Source organism: Anabrus simplex, chromosome 5 (assembly GCF_040414725.1).
Source record: "Anabrus simplex isolate iqAnaSimp1 chromosome 5, ASM4041472v1, whole genome shotgun sequence".
Taxonomy (NCBI): domain Eukaryota; kingdom Metazoa; phylum Arthropoda; class Insecta; order Orthoptera; family Tettigoniidae; genus Anabrus; species Anabrus simplex.
The window spans coordinates 186,813,975-186,837,084 of NC_090269.1; the positions used below are offsets into that span (position 1 = coordinate 186,813,975).

A 23,110-nucleotide genomic window follows, 5' to 3' on the forward strand; every position below is an offset into this window, starting at 1 on the left:
TCACAGAAGAAGTTGAAAATGTCCTCCATCTGCATCTACACATTTCTAGCCTTGTTTAAGGAAATTTTCATTCACACGCATTAGTTCATCTACCTAGACAGCCTAAATTTCTCTCATAATATTTTGTTTGGAATCATCTAGAGTGTGAAGGTTTGTTGCATAAACCTTATTTTTCATTTCGTAGCTCGCCACACGGTGGTAATCGAAATTTGTGTTTCCTGCAAAAGTTTGTTGAGCGATTTTGTAGGAGTATGTTCTAATTTTTCCCTTACTTCGCTTAATTTCTCCTCAGTAAGCACACGCTCTTTTACTCTTCACTTTCTATTGAAAATTGAACCTGTGCTTCCAAATTTGTTCACAAGTCTTCTTACAGTTTCTCTACCTGGAATGTTCGCATCCGGGAATTTTCCCATATACCGCCTTCTAACTTCTCTACAGGAATTTGTCAATACGTATGTGTCGTATATAAAAATCTTTTATTCTAATGTGTACGCAGTTTGAGACATTACTGAAACAATAGCAATAACACGTTATAAAATTTTTAAGCACAATAACAGTTAAACAATAACACCATACACGTCGTAAACAATAACCACTAACATGTACACACATTATAAACAAACTTAAAATAGGCTATTAATGAAATAAAGTCAACTTTACTCGACAAATCCTGCTTGGCAACTGTCTCAGCTCCGCGTTGCCATGTGCTCGCCTGACCCTCAGCTTGCCCTTCTACCTGCTGCGCTCCGCCAGCCGGCCCCACCTTGAGTGAAAGACCCTGTAGTATCACATCAGAGGCAGGATATATGGCCTCACATCGGAACAACAGCCTAATACTTTGACTTTCTCTGATAACACTCACAGTTAAATGAGACAACAAAGGCACCAGTGGCAACATCTCCGCTGCTGACCTTCCATATAACGCACAACGTCATGCCAAGGTTCTTCATGTATTCCATTAGCACATTATTGTTCAAGATCAAATCTTGGTGGAAGATCACTTCACAAAGTAGATTCAGAGATCTGTGCTCTTCCACAATGATAGGGGTTTTACCAAAGTGGTCACACTCTTATATAAAATTTATTAATTTTCAAAAGTAACATCCTGTTCTATACAAAATACAAAATGCAATGATATTATACTGTATTGAATAGGAGGATATATATAGTAATAAATAGGGGTCACACTTCAGCAACCCATCAGCATAAGTCACGGTGCGCATCTAAAGCACCAAGCTTCCATTGCACAACTTTTACACCTCCTCAAGTTTGCTGTAGACACCTTCTTTGTGTCTACTGAAAGTGACTGAATTGAAATCCTGCCCATCAGTTCTGGCAGCAACCAGGAACCTATGAAAGTTGGATCCCTTTCATGCATGCTGCACTTGCTCCCACAAGTTTGCACCCTGTACATGATGAAAAGTTCAATATTTGAGTGGTGGACCAATCTGGACAGACTTTTGACATTTGGAAGCCATGACCAAACTATCCTCCCGATATGCTACAGACTTCAATCATAGACTGCCTCTGTAGCTTCCATGCAGCCAAGGCAATATCTGCCTGGCTTGGAAGACATTACCTCGGGACCAATTTATAACGATTCCAAATAGGCATAATAGTATGTACAGACTGGTCGAATTCTCAAGCAGAGAAATATAGCCATATGATCCTTTTACGACAGACAGAGATTACCTCTGGAGGTATTCACACCCTCACTCCCACAGGTGTCTTAATTCACCATTCCAATGCTGCAGTCCAGTTCTTTACAAAGGTTACTTCTTTTAGTAGACTCTTACTACATGCAAGAGATATCGTGGGTGTATTCTACATCCCCAACTACAGGTGGACATTGATATCTTCTCTAATGGTGACTAGTGTCGCTGTTTGGATGGGTAATATGCAGTTTGGTTATTCAATGTTTACAATTTTTAGGTGTATAAGCACATTGGACAAAATAATTAATCCCCACTTTGAGATTATGTACAGGTTGAGTTTTTCATATAGCCAAAAGGCCTCCATACATCATAGTCCAGCAAAGCAATAAGCGGGTCATTGGGCTATGCGCCCCAAAATACAAGCTGCAGTTGGAGTAGAATGAAAGATGTGTTTTCTGCATCTTCTTGGATGAAATGCAACAAGGATGCTAGAGACTCAAAGAATGGTATGAATGCACTTGGATGGCCAAAAGGACACAGTCTATAGGAGGTAGCAACTTTCCTAGTAGACACACAGTAAAAACACATGTTTAGGAAATGGAAGAAAACACTGTGCACATCAAGTAGGCAGGGTCAGAAGAAAGGGCTCACTGACAGGCACCAAAGGCGAGCATCACATGGAGAAAATCACGTGAAGTGTCCTCAAACCACTTTCCAACGAGACAATTGCTGAACATCAACAGTCCACATATGCTGCTTTCAGCATGCAGGTAACAGCATTCCTGGAGTAGGTTAACCGGCAAGAGGCCTCTTCGAACATCTCCTCACAAAAAAAGCCTACTTCAGTAGGCTAAATGCCACAAGAACTGGACAATAGAGGAATGGAAATAGGCCACATGGTCTGATGAGACTCCCTTGTCTTTACAGTAATGATTCAAGGTGTAGAGGGCATCACGACAGCAAGAAGCATTCCAAGAACCCTGCAGTACAAGTAGGAGATGAGTATTTTATGTTCTGGGCCCTCTTGTTGCAGTCTATAGTAACTCGCATTTGCTTTTGGCACTTTCACGAGCAAGTCCTGCCTTAATACAACATCCAACTGAGAATCCAGCTGTGGACAAAGCCACTGTTCAGGACAATAAATTTCATCAGCATCAGGCCTGAGCTGTCACTGACTGGAACGACTAACAATCTGAAGAGCTCTTGTCTTTTCTGGCCGAACCCTAATCCCCTAATTTGAGTCCTTTTGAAAAAACCTCTGAACCCAGCTAGAAGAAAGGGTTAAGTAGCACCACAGCAATCCCAGGACCCTTGTTGAATTTCGGGACCAGGTGAGACAGAGTAACTTCAAATCAATGTGAACCTCATCCACAGACTTGATGAGCCCATGCCACTATGAACTGCTGCCGCTTTTCATGCCAATGGCAGACCAGTTCGTTATTAGTTATCATTTAATAAATGTCTTCGGACACTCCCGGCACTAAAAGCCATACGCCATTTCATTTAATAAATGAGTCAGTTTTTGTTCCGTGAACTTACATCATTCCAAAACAAACAAAAGAAGAACTGAAAGACAGCTTACTAGCATGAGAAAGTTCCTTAGGCTGATTGCGCTTAGCTGGTGGGACATAGGTACTGCTCGTATGAATTTCTCGTTCCGGTCGTTTCTCCACATCTGAAAGGAATAAAATTAACAGTTGTGAAATCAGAAAACTTGAACAAAACAAAAAAACATTCCATATACAGCTGAAGACAGCCACACAGAAAATTCAGTAATCAACATACTAGAGACACAATTGATACTAAAATTCCTACTAAAACCTGACATTACAAACATTTTTGAATACTTCTTACCATCTTTTAAATGTAGTACCATTTTAAACCAAAGCAAAACCCTCTACAATATTCCATTACATGCCTTTAAGATTCTTAACACATCCTTTATGAGATACCATCAGTTATTCTGTCTTGTATCCAGTAATAGCAGAGAATGCTTCAATTAATATTGAATCATAATGGGAAAGTTGTTTGGAAGCAACTGTGCAAATCAAATGTGAAAATAAGCAGATGCCCAGATTAAATAATTATTTTTGCATGCCCCTAAGATTGCAGCAACACAGGTTAACAGAATTTAAAAGAAAATTGCCCCAAAAATGTACATTTTACAATTTTTAAATTTTTCGTATTATCTTGTGATGTCTATTACGCAGTTATAATTCTACAACTTACACTTGAATTTTTTGATATGCATGTGTGACCAGATACATTACATCATGTTTCCCATCAGGAATCTTTGTTCACTCGTGACTCACTACTGGAGTAAGCAAGCAGGCAGCATTGTCTCGTTTGTACACAGTTGTTTACAGTCTCTCATTTGCAAATTTTATTTAAGAAATTATGCATAACGAGTTCACTCAATCATTATCATTACTGATCTGAATTTAGGGCTGTCACCCAGGTGACCGAGTCCCTATCAATTGTTTACCTAGAATTTTCTTAAATGATTTCAAAGAACTTTGAAATTTATCAAATATTACCCTTGATAAATTATTTCGTTCCCTAATTCCTCTTCCTATAAATGAATAAATGCCCCAGTTTGTCATCTTGAATCCCAACTTTATCTCATATTATGATCTTCCCTACCTTTAAAAGCTCCACTCAAGCTAATTCGTCCACTAATGCCACTCCACACCATCTCTCCACTGATAGCTCAAAACATACTGCTTAGTTGAGCATTTCGTCTCCTGCTCAAAACTCTTCCCAGTTCAGAGTTTGCAATGTTTTCATAACACTACCCTTTTGTTGGAAATTATCCAGAACAAATAGTGCTGCTTTCCTTTGGATCTTTTCCAGTTCACGTATTATGTCCCACACACTGGAACCATATTTGAAATGGAGTCTTAAGAGAAATTGCATGCTCTCTCCTTAACATCCTTACTACAATCCCTAAATACCCTCATAACTATAGGATCATAACTATATGATCTTGTTAATGTGATTACTCTAATGAAGATCTTTCCTTATATTAACACCTGAGTACTTACAGTGATCTTCATGAGGTAGTTTCACCCCATAAACACAGTACTTAAAATTGAGAAGACTTCTCCTCTTGGTAAAACTTACAACCTGACTTTTCAACCCGTTTACCATGATACCATTGTCTGCTGTCTTTTTGTAGATGCTCACAATCCTGTAAATTATTTATCACTCTATACAGGATATCATTCACATACAGCCTTATCCGTGGTTCCAGTTTCTTACTCATATCAACTCAAATCACTGAAGTAATCAATTAAATGACCTTACATTTGAAGGAGGAAAAGCTGCAAAATAAGTAAGAACGACTTCAAAATATTTGACTAAACTGAATTCTGGTGAATGTGTAACAATGATTTTTTCAAGAAATATATCCTTGTTCTATTTAATGCACAGCTCTTGCTTTTACAGAAATAATTATCTTCTAATTTACTATGAAGTATATATACTATGGGCATAATCAAAATCATTAGTTTAATTCTTAAATTTGATCCAAAACCACATTTATACATTGCTGTATACAACATACTTTCCTAACCCTCAAGTACTAGTGCAAAACTTGTTACAGGAACACTCGCGTGGGCTACATGCATAGCCCACAAATTTTTTTTTTTTTTCATTTATTTAATTTCTCTTCGTGCTGTACCTTATACTTAGGACTCAATTAACATTAAACTCAAATACATCCTACACTTGGTTCAAGCCACTTTTCAGATTTATACACTTTTAATTATATAATTACTAAAACCATATAAATTCCAATTTTACATACCTAAAAAATAGCATACATTTTTGAAGATGCGTAGGAGTTTCTTGGGTTTGCCAGAACTTAATAAATCTTTCATATTTTGATGATGATGCTTGTTGTTTAAAGGGGCCTAACATCTAAGGTCATCAGCCCTTTCATATTTTGAACAGTAGTTTATTGTGAATAGTTTAGTACAAAGATAAAGAAATATCTAAATGAGAGCTGAACTATAATAAAAACTGTACCGGGAGGTACACCTCAACCCTGTGCATTAAATGAAGCACCTTCAAGAATGCTATCAAGCACATAAAAATTTAAACAATTAGTGATCAACAGATGTCACTACTAAAGTGATAGAGTAATGTGTTATTTTAAGGTGCCTAAACTGACTAGATGTCTTCTTTTTTTTTTTTTTTTTTTTTAATATCACAGTTTACAACAACTATTTCAAGAAGTTTGGACCTTTCTCCATAGGTGCTTCTACTAAAGAACTGATGTCATGCACTCTGGTGTGAAGTGGAATAACTAGAAATTGGGTTTTTCTGAACTGAATTAACATGTGTTATTGATACTTCACGGTTTGCAACACTTCTTACTGATCCCGCCAACTTTGGGTTCGGGCCAATCACAAATTTTGTGTATTTAATTTTCAGCCAATCATAGGCTTCTTGTAACTTTTTGTCTGTCCAATAAAATGAGAGGGTGTGTGTGTCTGGTTTTAGTCCAGAGCCTTCCCGAACCTTCCTCTCGGGTATAAAAGCCGACACCTTTTCGAGCTAACTTGTCTTAACCGGGCGAGCTGGCCGTGCGCGTAGAGGCGCGCGGCTGTAAGCTTGCATCCGGGAGATAGTAGGTTCGAATCCCACTATCGGCAGCCCTGAAGATGGTTTTCCGTGGTTTCCCATTTTCACACCAGGCAAATGCTGGGGCTGTACCTTAATTAAGGCCACGGCCGCTTCCTTCCAACTCCTAGGCCTTTCCTCTCCCATCGTCGCCATAAGACCTATCTGTGTCGGTGCGACGTAAAGCCCCTAGCATAACTTGTCTTATTGATCATCGTATTACTGAGTGTGTGTGTTAAGAGAGGAGGCGGAGGCCTCACCCATCGGCAGGCAGAACATCGGCTAAGGTAATGGCCACAATCAGCCTACAGCAAAATTAAAACACAAATACCAAAGAAATTAAACAATGTAAAGACACGTAAGGTCTCATAAAAGTACATACCATGGGAGATATTGTGCAGCACTATGTTCAAAAATAACTATGAGAGAGATTCATAAAAAGTCCAGTGCACATTAAAAGATGTTATAGATAGGAATCCTTGAGTTGCTGGATAAGGAGATTAGAATATGCTGGCTCCTTTAGGATGCTGGTATCCAACTGAAGAACCACTGAGCCAAAGTCACGCCGTTTATTTACGATTAAAGACCAGTGCGCCGTATAGCATTAAAAAGTTGATAGGGCTGAAATTTTTTTTAGTTGTGGTCAAGGAATTCAACATATGCTGGCTTCTTAAATTTGCTGCTGTATATTCGAAGAACAACTGAGATGAAGTTACGTCGGTTTTTAAGATATTCATAGACGTTAAAAACACATGGATGCTGGAGAGGCTCTTCAGTTTTTCGGAACTTGAAGAAAGTTAATTGTTGCGCGTGGAGGCTTAAGAATCCAGAGATGCACTACATTATGTTAAAAAAAAAGAGAGATCCATAAAAAGGTCCAGTGCGCTGTATAAAAGTAACAAGTTGTAAAAGTAATCCTTAAGTTGTTGGTCATGGAAATCGAAAAAGGTTGCTTTTCAAGCGATGCTACTGTTCATTCAAAGATCAATTGAAATTACAGTAACATGGTCTTCTCAAGATGTTTATAAACTTGAAATAAATGTTGATGCGAAGTAAGATGCTAGAAGAAAGTTCTTCTGTTTCTAGAATCTTGAAGGACAATGGATGGATGTTACACGAAGAGCCTTGAATTCCTTGACCCACAACTAAAAAACTTTTCAGCCCTATCAACTTTTTAATGCTATACGGCGCACTGGTCTTTAATCGTAAATAAACTACGTGACTTCGGCTCAGTGCAATTGGATACCAGCATCTTAAAGGAGCCAGCATATTCTAATCTCCTTATCCAGCAACTCAAGAATTATTTTCTATAACATCTTTCTAATGTGCACTAGACTTCTTATGAATCTCTTTCATAGAGTTATTTTTTAACATAGTGCTGCACAATATCTCGCATGGTATGTGCTTTTACGAGACCTTACGTGTCTTTACATTGTTTAATTTCTTCGGTATTTGTGTTTTAATTTTGCTGTAGGCTGACGATGACCTAGTACTAGGTCGAAACTAGTCCCTAATCATTTATGTAATTTAAACTCTTTACATTTTGTATTGAAAAGAATGGACCCAAATAATACATTAATTTACTCTATTGTAATCACAGTTCTATACGGATCTACCATTATGAAACTTATTTCATTTAAGGTAATGGCCACCATTTTTCTATCTTTGTAGTTAACTCCGCAAGCTGATTCGAGGGAAAGGTTCCTATCTTTAACTATGTAACAGTCAATTTCCTAAAATGTAAACTTACTTTCTTCTCAAGTAAAAGCTCAAGGAAGTCAAAAGTACTAAACTGAAAACCGAGGATAGAGAGCGAGTTACCCCTCTCAAATTCCCCTTCAATTAATCTTGAGGTGACTATGATTTTGTAACTGTTTTTCACTTGTAAATTGTAAATTAACTTGACCATCTAGTCACCTCAGTAGTTTAGGATTAACCTCTGCATCATTGGGCCAGAAGCCCCAGTAGGATTTCAAAGAGCACAAGTGTACGCAAGTGTAGGCGTCAAGGTCACATGGTTCGCAGGGGAGAGAGAATAAAGATAACTGTAGAAAATTTGCATGTAACATCCGTCACGGTATTGTACGAATACAAAAAATACCTAATAAATTAAATGTTGAAATGAAATGGCGTATGGCTTTTAGTGCCGGGAGTGTCCGAGGACAAGTTCGGCTCTCCAGGTGCAGGTCTTTTGATTTGACTCCTGTAGGCGACCTGCGCACCGTGATGAGGATGAAATGAAGACTACACACACACACACACACAATCAGCCCGTGCCAACAAAATTAACCAATGATGGTTAAAATTTCCCATCCTGCCAGGAATCAAACCCGGGACCCCTGTGACCAAAGGCCAGCACACCAACCATTTAGCCATGGAGCCAGACAATTAAATGTTGAATCAATACCATTCCAAAAAAAATATCTGTACAGTATACCATACGCAGCATAATTCAAATTAATGTTTTAAAGCATGATCTCAATTTAATGCCAGCCTGTTTACTGCACCAACTACAGGATGATATAGCTAGGGATAACTGTGCATATATTCACACTCCTCAACAACTGCTTTAAACGCATCCTATAGGCAGTTTATATTTTTATCTACCCTTTTCCACTGATCATAAATTACTCTTTTTAAATGCCCCTGTGCCTCTCTTATCAAACATATGGTAATGCCTTACAGTGCTACTTTTACAACATTCCTTTCTATCACATTTATTTTGAACTACGACAAACTCAGCTTCGTAATCACTCATACCATCTGTATCTTCAGTTTCTCTATAGAGCTCATCCAGTTTTATCAGCACCATGTCTAGAATATTTTCCCACTGAGTTCGGTAGCTGCAGTGTCTGTATTGGGGAAATAGCAAGTTTGAATGTGAATGACAGAAAGCAAGACCATCAAAAGTTAAATATGGGAAGGACAGCTAAATCAGAAAGTGATTGAACAAACTAGAGGGGATATTTTTTTTTTTACAAGTTGCTTTACGTCGCACCTATACTGTTAGGTCTTATGGGGATAAAGGGTTAGGAAAGGGATAGGATTAGGAAGGAAGAGACCATGGCCTTAATTAAGGTACATCCCCAGCAATTGCCTGTTGTGAAAATGTAAAACCACGAAAATTCAGGGCCGCCCGCAGTGGGGTTCAAACCCACATGCTGACAGCAACGAGACCCAAATAGCACAGCCACTTACTCTGTGTTAGCAAGCTGCCCAGTGATGACAATGAGAATATTTTGATAATTCTGTATCAGAAATGGAAGACAGTGATTCAGAAACAGAAGATTATAATTTAAAAGAAAATGCAGGAAATGTGCAGATTTCATAAAGAATGTGTCAGTTTCTCTTGTTGCCAGCAGTCCTGAAATGGAATGAGAGAGAACTTGACTGCAACCCTATTTTACCACAAGGGTGACAACGAAGCACTTTCCATTCAAGATACTCACTACATGAAAAATGCCACCATAATAACCATTTTCAAGAAAGGTGATCGACATGTCTGTGGCAATTATTGTGGCATTTCCCTCCTATCCATAGCAGGATAAGTTCTGGCAAGGATTTTGTTGAAACATCTTCAGACTGTCTCCGAAATGGTACTCCGAGTCTTAATCTGGGTTTTGGGCCTCAAGAGGTACCATTGACATGATCTTTTGTGCTAGACAAATCCACGAGAAATGCAGAAAAAAAAAACAAGTCACGCTTATTTTGATATTTTACGATCTAGAAAAGGCCTTTGATTCTGGTCCTAGAGAAGCTACGTGGATGGTACTACAGTGTTTTGGCTGTCCTGACCGTTTTGTAGGCTTAATTCAGGCTCTTCACGATGGAATGGCTGGATGAGTTCTGCACCAGAATGAGCTATCAGAAGAATTTCCTATCACAAATGGGCTGTGTGCTTGCCCCCACTCTTTTCGCCCTGTACCTGGCAGCCATGCTTCACGAGACTTCTATTATCAACCATGTGGGTGTGGAAATTAAGTTTTGGTATGATGGCAGACTGTTCAACCAAACCAGGCTCTGTTCTCAGAGACTGACTGACTCGTAGTCCTCGGATAATGGAGCTTCAATGTGCTGATGACAATGCAACACCTACCCATACACCTGAGAAGCTTCAAACATCCATCAACTGTTTTAAGGAAGCTTATGAACGATTTGGTCTGACCATCAACACCCATAAGACTAAAGTACTTGTGCAGCCGCCATCAGGTGGTACTGTCCGTGAACTAAATGTCACCATAGCAGGAACACCTCTTGAACAAGTAGACCAATTCACCTACCTTGGTAGTATTCTAACTACACACTGCAACTCAGAAAGGATGTCGAAAATAGAATACGCTCTGCCCACGCAGGTTACGGCCGCCTCTCCCACCGAGTTTTATTGAATAAGGATCTCGAATTATATACTAACTAATGGTGTAGCGAGCTGTAGTCGTAACATTACTGTATGGATGTGAAACGTGGACACTTTATCGTCTTGACATAAAGAAACGAACGCTTCCATCAGCAGAAACTTAAATCTATCATGAACATCAAATGGGATGACTACATAAGTAAAGTGGCTGTTCTTGACAAGGCGCATATGAACAGCATAGAAACCTTTATCATCATTCATTGGCTTAGATGGGTTGGTCACATCCAGCGGATGAATGATAGCAGACTGCCTAAACAACTTCTCTACGGTGAGATTGGTCATGGCAAAAGGCCTCAAGGTGCTCCTTTGAAACGTTATAAAGACCAGCTTAAGAAGACTATGAATAGCACCAACATAAATACCAACAGCTGGGCAACAACTGCACAAAACCGTGTTCTTTGGTGCAAAACTATGCAGAAGGTGTTTAACCTTTTGAGCAGGCACGTCGTAGACAAAAAAATTGAAACACACGAAAAGCGGAAACATCAGATCCAACCACGTCCTCCACCCACCTTTAGATGTGACTTGTGTGGCCGCATGTTTCATGCAAAGATTGGCTTGATCAGTCAAAAGCGACATCATCACAGAGCCAACAGACTTTAAGAGGAACTGCAGGAGAAAAACATTCTTGAAAACAAGTAGCGGCCGACGACAACTCACCACAGAGAAGAAAATGTCAACTAGTGTGTAAGGTCTGTTCAAATGCATGAAAAAAAGAACACCTGTCTAAAAGGTATGAAAAGAGAGCAGGTGGAAGTGTGAAGTGTTAGTCTGTGTCTTCCAGGGTGCTTTCGAAAATTCCATTCCCGAAGGGATTACTGGAACTTAAAGCTACGAATGGCACAGTGCTTGAATTTTTCTAACCCAGCAATATTGTAACCATATAATATAGTTTACCTTTTATTACTTCTCATTTGTGTTATAAATTATCTTATGCAAGCAATAATAGAAGTTTTATTTTCAAAAAGTACACTTTTTTCAAAAATGATTTTGAGAAGGTTCCTAAAATGATTTTTAAAGATAGAATACCTCACTGATACTCACTCAATATACATAGAAGCACATGATAAGAGATTAATTTCAAAATCTTTCAGTAAAAACCTGAATATAGCCACACACACACACAAAAGGAAAAAAAAAGCCCTACAATATGCTCATACCAAGCACAACTTAAATGTGCAATGTGTAAAGTGCTAATTCAATGCTTACTGTTCTACCAGAATCCACGTGTGTGATGATAAAGACGTGACCTTTATACCTAATATGTCGGTGAACAGAATACAGAGAAATGCATATCTCACCCTCGCCATTGCACTTTTGTTAACTGCTTCAATTTCAGTCATGGTGAGGATGGTTGCTTAGTTGTACTTCCTCTTAAAACAATAATCGCTTTGCCATCTGTCATGGTGACAGGGCAGGTGGCCATGGGTAAAATTTCATGGAATGCAACTTGGCTAGGACAGCCAAATGACTAGTTTAAATATTTGTCATTTTACTGAACATGTTGCCATTTAAACGTAGACAGTTGATTTTTCTTAGCAAGCACAAGCTTACCTCTCTGAAGAACTAGAGAAACTGGGAAATGCCTTTTAGTCTCAGTTTCAATGAAAGTGAAATCCTGACATTCACCTCCCTGTGGTAGAGAGGGGGCAACGGTTGTACAATATTATAAATATTATATACAGGCGGCTAACGAATGCAGGGACCTAGTATCTCCTGGTATAAGGAGACCACCTTCTACTTAATGCCAACGGCCTCCTAGGAGGGCAAATGAGCACTTGGCGTGAGAAACTGCTCATAAAGATGGAAGAGCCACTAGATGGCCAATGGCACAGGATGGGAAAGGGAACGAGAAATCACTTCATTAAAGACCTGAATGGGTACCCCAAGCATCGGCTGGTTGAGAACCTTGGGGGGGTGCGCCGATGTCGAGTAAGTGTACCTGCTAAAACTCAAGAAATATTTGGCTGCTATACATTATAACCAGCAAATCCTATTTTAATAGAAGGGGTGAGGACGAGTACCTGACACCTTAAAACTGGGACTACTCAGCTAAGGTGTGGCAACCCTGACAGAAAAGACTCCGGCCCTCCAGGTTGGGGGTTACACATAGGCCTAACGGGTCTATTGCGCCAAAAAAAAAAAAAAAAAAGTTACGAACATCTCACATTTGCCTCGGATGAATAAGAATAGATATCAAAATATGACGACAATACAACGGAAATCGGCTTTATGAATAGGAACTTGGAATGTAAGAACCCTGTATAAACCTAGATCCTTCAAAATCCTCAGTCAACAGCTGGAGAGTATAGGGTGGGAACTGCTGCAATTTAAGAGACTAGATTATTAGGCAATAGTATACAGGACATGGAGAAGTATACACTTTTTAAGAGTGGTAAAGAAATTGGAACCCACGAATTCGGTACTGCATTTTACGTCCAAAATTCACTAGTATCGTCAGTGTTGTTCTTTGAACATGTGAAAGAAAGACTATGATATTTGAGAGTACATTCTAAATGGTTTTAACGTATCACCGGTGAACTGCCATGCCCCCACAAACGACAAGGATAATAAAGTTAAGACTCTTTTTATGAGGATTTGTCAGAACTGTGGAATAAATTACCCAAACATGATAAAATGATTTTGGGTGATTTCAATGCAAAAGTTGGAAAGGAAGAAACTTTTGTGCCAACAATACGATGGGAAAGTCTGCATGACAAAAGCAATAATGCCATTAGAATAATCAATTTCGCTATGTTCACAAACATGAATGTGCAGAGTACCACTTTCCCACATAAGTAAGTACATAAGGAAACATGGTATTTGTGTGACGGTAAGACTGCCAATTAGATAGATCATGTACTAACTGATAACAGAGCTTATAGAGGAGCCGAGATAGGATCTGATCACAATATGATAAATGCTTCTGTTAAAATTAAATTGAAAAACTCTGGTAAGTCACAGACTGAGGAAAGATGCAAAGTTGACACTGAGAAACTGAAACAGGAGGAAAAAAGATTATAAAGTATAATGTGGAAATTACAAAGAGATTTGATATTCTGGGAGAAGATCCTACAGAGACATTGATGAAACAATGTTTGTGAACGAATGTGGAATAACGCGAAACAAATGACAACGGTAGCGATGAAAGTCATACGAAAAGGTGTTAGTAAGAACATGAAATAGTCTGATGAAGCATGTCAAGATGCAGTTAATGAAGTGGCAATATGGCATAATAAGTGACTGTGGTCTGATTAGAATGTAGATGTCTTACAAAGAATAACAGAAAGAATGTAGTAAATTAATTCGTGGAAAGAAAGAAGTCTACCCGAGACAACAAATAGAATCAAACCAAGATGACTACAGAAAAAGGAACATCCGCAAGATGTATGGAACTGTCAACACAATTAAAAACCGATTCCAACTAAGATCGAGTATTATGAGAGATAAGTCTGGAAATTTAATTGCTGACCAGGGCAAATTATTAAATTACTGTAAGCAATACTTCGATTGCTTCCAGAATTGTGATGATCCAGAAACCTGTATTGGTAAACCATCTAATTCCCCATCAGAAGAACAAATACCAGAATACCAGAGCCAACATATCAAGAGGTATTACAAAGTATTATACATTTAAAAAACAATAAAGGTTCAGGTAGTGACAACATTCCTGCTTAGCTTATGAAATATGGTGGAGAAATGATGACGATGCTTGTTTAAAGGGGCCTAACATGTACGTCATCGGCCTCTAACGGTACGAAATGAGACAAAATGTTATGACAATTTTAAAATCCATAATTTTCCACCGACCCAAATTCGAAAATGTGAGGACGAAGAATGAATGGATATGAAGTTAAAACAATCAGAAGATCCAACCTGCAATGCCCCTCATTCCCAAAAACTAGCGTTAAAATCAATAGTCTTACTAACCAAGGACTGCTTCTAAAGCACAGTATTGAATCGATGATGCTTGTAGTCTAAAGGGGTCCAAAGTCTAGGTCATCAGCCCCTCATAATGGTACTTATCGCTAGGAAAGTAGAACCATGTTATTTGTCAAGTTGCGGTGGAAAGAAAGAAGTCTACCCGAGACAACAAATAGATTCAAACCAAGATGACTACAGAAACAGGAGCATCCACAAGATGTATGGAACTGTCAACACAATTATGGTACTATTCACAGGTAATGTCATGCGCACATGTAACACAGACCTATGGTGTTTCACACTTTGCGATGCTATTTACAGGCAATGCGAACCTATGGAGTTCCTCATATCAATTTACTAACCACAGCGAATCGCACTATCCCGTGGTGCTCTTCACACACTGGGTACTACGCATAGACACGGCAGAACCCTGGTGTAGCTCATATACTGTAAAATGCATCCTAAGCCACACACTTCCGCTACTAATCACAAACCTATTTTGTACCTAACACAGTGATACTACCCGCAAGTAAAAGCGACCCATGGTGTTCCCTGCATGATGGTACTAATTACAAGTAGTCTCATGGTTCTAATTTGATATCTCTTGGTCACCACTTTTAGTCGCCTCTTACGATAGGCAGGGGTACCATGGGTGTATTCTTCGTCTGTGTCCCCCACCCAACAGGGGGTTGTGTGTATGGTCCGCGAGAGGTATTTTATTTCCCTCAAGTTCACCGGCAAGTAGGTTAGGAACCCCCTATCCGCCACCTGGGACACACCACGTGGGAGTATCACCTCTCCCACCAGCTACGCCAGCAGAGTAGGTTCGTGGTTATGGTGGAGGAAGATTATATAAATACTTATATAAGTTCATTCAAAGGATATGGCATGATGAAGTTATTCCAGAAGAATGGCAGGAATCGCTTATTGTCCCAATTCATAAAGGAGAGGATAAGGAAGAATTCTGAATTATCGTGGCATATCTCATGTAAACATGGCCTACAAAATTCATCTTTTATTCTTTTACAGCGTTTAAAACCAATTGCTGAAAATGCTGTTGGGGACTATCAGAACGGTTTCCGTAGTAACAGATCCACTACAGACAACATATATTATTTGCAATTAAGACTATTAATGATAAGGTGTGGGAACACAAGGAGTCTGTTCATTATCTCTATAGATTTCTTCAAGGCCTATGATTCAATCCATAGGGAAGGGCTGTAGAACATCACGATGGAGTTTGGCTTTCCTATAATGTCCATTAACATGTGCAAGCTGTGTATGGATGGTAATGTTAGCTGCGTTTTGCTCAAGGGCAGAAAATCAATTCCTTCCAGAACAAAACTGGTCTGAGACAAGGGGATGCACTATCTTCTCTTCTATTCAACATTGCACTGGAGAAGATTATCAGGAAATTAGCTCTTGTACCTGCTGGCATCATATTGGGGAGATAACAAAGTCCTTGCATATGCAGATGATATTGTTCTTATTGGCCGAATGAATTTTTTTTTTTTTTTGCTAGGGGCTTTACGTCGCACCGACACAGATAGGTCTTATGGCGAGGATGGGATAGGAAAAGCCTAGGAGTTGGAGGAAACGGCCGTGGCCTTAATTAAGGTATAGCCCCAGCATTTGCCTGGTGTGAAAATGGGAAACCACGGAACACCATCTTCAGGGCTGCCGATAGTGGGATTTGAACCTACTATCTCCCAGATGCAAGCTCACAGCCGCGCGCCTCTACGCGCACGGCCAACTCGCCCGGTGCCGAATGAATTAGAAATTAGGCAGTTATTTGTGGAACTAGGGGAAATGGCAGCAAAAATTGGATTACGGGTAAATGATAAAAAGACACATTACGTGGTTGTACGGAGACCGAATCATGAGGAAGTGAGATTGCCTTTGAAGATTGGGAAATATATATTTAAAAGAGTAAGTTAGAGGAGTTGAAATACCTTGATGTATTAATCGATGAACAAAACTGAAGGCATAAGGAACACCAAGCTAGAATTAACAATGCAAATAAGGCATTTTACTCTATGAGCCCTATATTAGGCTCCAAGTTTTTAACAAGGAATCCAAAAATGATTATCTACAATACAATCATTCAACCAGTACTTCTGTATGGTTCCGAGATATGGAGTATAACCAAGAAAGAGCAGCAGCAGTTGCAAGTCTTTGAGAATAAAGTGTATAGAATATATTTGGCCCATGGTTCGATCCTGTCTCAAAGCTGGCAGAAAAATTTAATTATGAGATTTACACCCTCTCTCAACAACACACTATAATGGGTGTGATAGAATCCAATTGACCGCTGTGCTGGACATGTACTGAGGATGCAGGATAACAGAGCACCAGTATATCTATACAAGGGATCTCTTAATGGGAAACGACCTTCAGGAAGACCCCGAAGCACCTGGAAGAAGGAGATCAACAAGATATGCCGGACCCTCGAAACTGATAACTGGGAAGAGCAGGCTCAAGATCGAAAAGGATGGAAGAGGATTGTGAGAACGGCACGGGAATTTCACATCCTTCAGGAGCCTAAGGAGTATGAGTGTAGTGAGTGTGGCACAAGCTTATAGCTCCTTACAGTGCAGTATAGAATTTTACATTTGTACATACTTGTATAGTTTTATTACATGTGTCACGTTATATTGTCCAGTCTTAGTACCATAGCACTCGGTCCACAACCGTAATATATTACCAGGACCTTTTGAATTCTATATAAAACACCATGAGTGTAAATTTTACTCAATTTGATCTACAACATAGAGCATCTCATTTGTACTTTTATACCCAGACTTTTTAACGTGTTTAGTGTACTTTGTATTATATATTCTTCACTTTCATTTGCAACATTTTGAGCACCATAGCACTTCGCCTAATTCAACCACACATCATAGTGTTATTTATATATTCATAATGTTCTTACTGCTTAGAAACATGTTGTAGGATTTCATCAAATATTATGTATTGTTTAAATATGGCTGATGATTACCCCGATTAGTGTTGAAACTAGTCCCATGTAATGTAAATACATGCATTGCAAATATAACTATGTATTGAATAGGTGGAAAACTTTTCTGTTTATAATTTATACGTAAGTGACTTACTGTCCTTCGAAATAGTCCCCTCCCATAACTATGCACTGCTGAGATCGGCGATACATGTCCTGAAAACTTTGCAAGAAGGCTTCGTTTGGGATGGTATTCAAAAGCCAAATATCATCAAATCTCTTTCCTTTGAAAGCGAGTTTGATGATACAGATGTATAGAGAATCTGAAATATTTGCCCCGAATTAGTAAATTTATAATACCAATATAAATGGTCCGTTATTGGACATTATAAATTTTCCAGCTAACTCGGTGTTTCGCCCACGTGCGCTAGGTGGGGCGAAATGCTGGCAACCAGGAATGAGTTCACTGGAAAATTTATAATGTCCAATAACGGACCATTTATACTGGTATTATAAGCGAGTTTTAGGCGTGGGAATAGGAACAAGTCTGGAGGATTGAGATCTGCCGAGTATGGGGGACGTTCAAGTTGCATCCCCCCTTTTTTCCCATGAACTGTTTGTCGATATTGGCTGTTTCCTCAGGTAGAAATTCCTTGTGGATAATGCCTTGACTATCGAAAAAGGCGATGAACATCGTTTTGATATGACTTTTCGGCTCTGACCGTTTTCCGATGAGGGGATCCCGGAGAACGCCATTCTATGCTTTACCGTTTCGTTTCAGGGTCGTACTAGAGACACAAGGTTTCATCCTCAGTGTCAATACAGTTCAAGAAATTTGGTGTCGCATCCGCCGTTTCGACAAAATCCTGTGAAGCGTCTAAACGTGCGTGCTTCTAATCGTCAGTCAAGTGATGTGGCACAAGATGAGAACACGTTTTCCTCTTCCCTAACTTCTGGGTAAAGATTTGTCGCACGGATTCAGGGTTAATCTGCAGCTCATCCGCTATCATGCGCACAGTTAAATTGTCGATCGTTTGTGATTAATATCCTCACCTTCTCGATGTTTTCATCACTGACGGCGGTCGCCGGTCTTCCGCTACGGGGTGAGACAGTATTAAGTAGTTTGAGACTCCCCCCATATCCTTTTCGAACTGGCGTGTGTGCGCTGCCATCTGGAAATTCTGTGTCAATCGGCTTTTGCCAATATACTTTTTTGAGGACAGGATGCCGTGCGCTACTGTTCTGGGTACCGTGTCAGCGCCTACTGCGCGTGTGGTGCCAGGCGAGTCTAATGCGGACGGCCCGCGACTACTTCCGGGGAGTTGGCGTTCTGCAGCCGCCATGGATGGACGTGAATGTGTGTGTTCCGCTATGCGGCGGGTGGTTGTGCTGAAACCCCCGTGAAATCCAACTTAAGAGGGATAATCCCTTATTGCATTAGTTGCTGGCCTCCTACTGTTTAATTGGACTATGTTTTTGCTACGATAATTCTCCAGGATCCTTGGTGAACAACTTTAGTTCACGGCCTCGTGGTGGCCGCTCTTCAATAACAATGGCCAGGTTTGAGCTTCTCAATTTTTCTGGACTCAAAGGTGTAACTGTTTTGGATTAAAGTAATTCTGTGAAAGCAAGAAGATTAATGTGTTTCGGCGCACTTCAAGATAATAGTAATAATAATAATAATAATAATTGGGATTAAGACTTCATATTCGAAATTTGTGCTGGATATCGTGTGCGTCTGTGAACCATAGGAAACGGTTTCGGCAATTAATCATTTTAGAATGCAGTTCGCACGGTGAAAGAAATTAGTATGTTTATCTCAAAATTAAGTAAAAGTTTTTTTGCACTTTGATTGTACCTTAACCCATTAGCGCCTAGCGTTGCCATATGGCAACGATTTTTGCACCTTTTTCTTTTAATGCTGTAGGCAACAAGAAATAATATGGAAGATTGTGGTGTCATCCGACAGTTCGAGAAGAGTTTGTAGAATCTAGTAATCATGTTTATTTCGTTTTAAAATCTATTGTTGTGACACAAAGACTGGTGGACTCTTGGTTATTTTAAGATTCCTACGAAATGGCTGCCGGCTTCACGTACGAAGGATATAAAATCTATAAGTGAAGTTCTTTCATTGGATTATGTTTACAGTAGTGTTGTGCACACTTCATTATATATGTTGTAAGCATTTGAAACAGTACGGGCGCACAATGCCGTTGTAGTGCTTGTTGAATCATTAGCGTTGCCATATGGCAACGCTAGGCGTTTATACTCAGTAAAATAGCTGCAGCTGTCAGATCATGATACTTTATACTGATTCATACATCTTCATTGCAGGAAGGGATTTTCCCTTTTAGAAGCACTAGATATGCTACTGACTGAAGATCTCGATGGTGATATTTTTGTGGAACCGCCCTATGTAAATGTACTTACAGATGAGGGCTCCTGGTGATGAAGATGATGGTGGGCTTGTTGATAATCTCTCTTTCGAAAGTTATGTGTCAGTGCTGAAATGAAGCTTGTAAATAATGAAAGAATCGGGATTAGTTACGATGGTGAAGGTGTGTTACCAGAGGACGGAGTGCCTTTTCTGTCTACTGATGCAAGATCTGTTTCAATACCCGATGCTGCGAAAGAGCAGATAACTGATAGAGGAAATAATAAATCAAATAAGAAACCAAGATAGACCGATGGGGCTGATTTCAATATTGGGTGACTGTTGACATTTCTGGAGCCTAGTTATAGCAAGTGAAAATCCGTGACTGTTGTTGACATTTTTGGATTGTTTACAGATAACCGGCTGATCGAACATTTAGTTCGAGAGTCTAAAATGTATGGGGTGTTTTTAAATTGTACGGACCCACACATAACTTCTGATGAAATTCGTTGCTTTGTCGCCATACTTTTCATTTCTGGATATAATAGGTTGCCCTCCAAGCGTTCTTATTGGGACACGCAGGATGATATGAAGACAGTGAAAGATTGCCATTATCTATCTCTTTGGCTAATGCGCAAGTATTGAGGGTGGGCTTTTATATGCCTCCAAAAGTACAGACTAATAGTTTGTAACTGCATCTGAAGTTCTTTGATTCTTCTTTTTCGTATTTTTGATTTTATTCTATTGTTCCAGTGACTGTTTTATTTTGACAGGCAATGAACTGTACATGTGTGTCTATATACTGTAAACAAATATTTTCTCCTTTGTTCAATAATTCTATTTTTTTTTACCGTGATGTGAATAAAAACTGATATTCCATATTCTTACAATAAATAATGCTAAGATATTTCAACATTGTTACTGCACGAAAACAACAAAAAAACACTTTGCAACCTAAATTCTACTTTCAAAACTCATTGTATAAAAATAGGTAGTGCAAGCGCCTAGCGTTACCATATGGTAACGTCAAATATCTTATGACCTAGCGATTCCAAAATTCTGAAACTTGTTTTATTAGTTTATTTTGGTCTCAAACATGCAGCAAAACACAATAAGTAAGCAAATCTCAGAAAAAAATTAATTCAGGCACTAATGGGTTAAGGTGTGAACTAAGGCGCTGTTTCCAAGGTAGCGGGGTTAGCTTTCCTTCGGGTTCCTTGCCTTCTGGGATTTATTTCTCCTTACTTTGTTTTATTGCGTTGTTTCTGGGGTTTCTGTGATATTTTATTTTATACCGTTGGTTTTCCTTCTTATTTGTAGACTGTGCTTTGCTTTTCGTTACCTTGGCAACGTGTGGTTGGGTCATTGTTGTGGGTGTTTTGGTTTTTAATGGGGATTGTTATTGGTTCGTGTTTTTTTCTTGGATGAAGTATTTTGTTGCCTGGTATCGTTGGCATTTCTTTCAAATAATGTGATTAATTTCTGCCTACCTCTTTGTTATTTCGCCTCGTACCTTGTCCGGGCGAAATGTGTAGCTTCTACCTTTATTTTCGTGTGACCTTGGAAATTGCCCTTGGTAGAAATTGGAACGAATTGTGGTAAAGTTAAAAGGCAACCGGCCTAAAGGTCATGGAACTACTGATTGTTTACTAAGTATGGTATTTGTTTTTTTTTTTTTAACGCGTGATCGATCACATTTAAATCAACATTTTACTTATCTTGTTTGAGGTATGGAGGTCACTGTTGTTTTTCCTTGTTGATATTTATGGATTAGTTCCTTTATTATTTGTTAAATGAAGTCTACATTTTCTTATTTAAAGCTGCCTTGTTGGCTATTTATTAACTCAACATATTAAGTTCTTGCAAGTTAATCTAATTACTGTTAAACGAGTATTTACATTCTTTAACACCTGGTTCAAGTTATTATCTGACTTTGATCTTCTCTTTTAATGATGAACCTGGGTGTCCTCCAGATACTATCTTTTTGAATTGTTACCTCTCAATTTAATTTCTATTAAAGTTGTCTTTCATATCACTTAAAAGTTGGTTTTCATTTATCACATTTGGTGCAGCGCTGCAACTATTTCTTTGTTTGGGTGTCCACGGGCCTTAAGCCGCTTTTCCTCTACGTTTTGGGTAAGTGTCTCTATTTATTTTTTTTTCCTTTTGGGTAATTTTAGTATCATGTTGTTGGCTGGTGTTGTTTTTATCCTTGAATTTTTTTGATGTACTGTGACTTGTTGTTTCACTTTGCCCCTTGTTCTCTCTTGTGTTCGCTTAATCTACCCATTTGGGGCGGACACAATAGCAACTTTCACACCAGGCTCTCTCTCTCTCTCTCTCTCTCTCTCTCCCTCTCTCTTTCTTTTTTACCTCAGCTGGTGGGTAAGGTTATTAACCTCATCACCGCTAGGATGTTACCGGGGTCCTAGAGGGTGGTGCCGGTTAGAGGGGGTTGTCAGAAACACTTTCCCGGCCTCCTTAAAAATGGGCAAACCACTCGTACACAAACTTCAAGGACATTGCTTGATCTTCATAAACACGTACCACCATTGCATGTGTTTCTTTCGGTGTCTTGTCAAGCTTAAAACAAAACTGTACACTGACCTTTCGGTCGTCTATCTTCCTGTTCGCAATTCAGAACCAACTTACTAAACACGCACTGTGTCAAACAGGTCTTACACGGCACACACACGCTCAACTGAACAACGTTGGGGGCAGGTGGTCAAAACCTGCTGCTACGCAGGTGCAGTATTGTGTGTCGCCAGTGTTGCCGGATCGACCGTTCTGACTTCATTCACCGAACTTTATTGTCACAGGTTGTATGACTTGTGTGGTGTGGCTATGAAATTGTTTACATCTATTAGTATTATTTATGTAGTTATATCCGGACTTTATTTGGTATAAATCATTATCATATTATTTGTGAGGTTATGTCATGAAGCATCTGCTGTATGTATATTAATATGAGTTTATTTAATGTAAGAACACATAATAGATGTTGAGCAATTCACAGTAATAATCCAGGACAACACATCTTCGGAACTAGAGAGTTACAGAAAATTCCTTACGTTACAAATAGGCTATTGGAGACTTGAAATTACAAGAAAACATGTGTCATATTCTTCTAGAAGCCTGGCCGGGCAACGTATATAAAGAGG

General features: G+C 39.2%; 1 protein-coding gene across 1 annotated transcript in view; it reads right to left on the bottom strand.

Annotated features, from left to right (window-relative positions):
- The window catches only part of LOC136873896 (protein CDV3 homolog), a 66,734-nt gene that overhangs the window by 24,856 nt on the left and 18,768 nt on the right, over positions 1 to 23,110 (bottom strand). Inside the window, exon 3 of the mRNA XM_067147223.2 lies at positions 3,238 to 3,330. Within this exon, the coding sequence (XP_067003324.1) occupies positions 3,238 to 3,330 (93 nt within the window). The remainder of the gene's footprint in view (positions 1 to 3,237; positions 3,331 to 23,110) is intronic.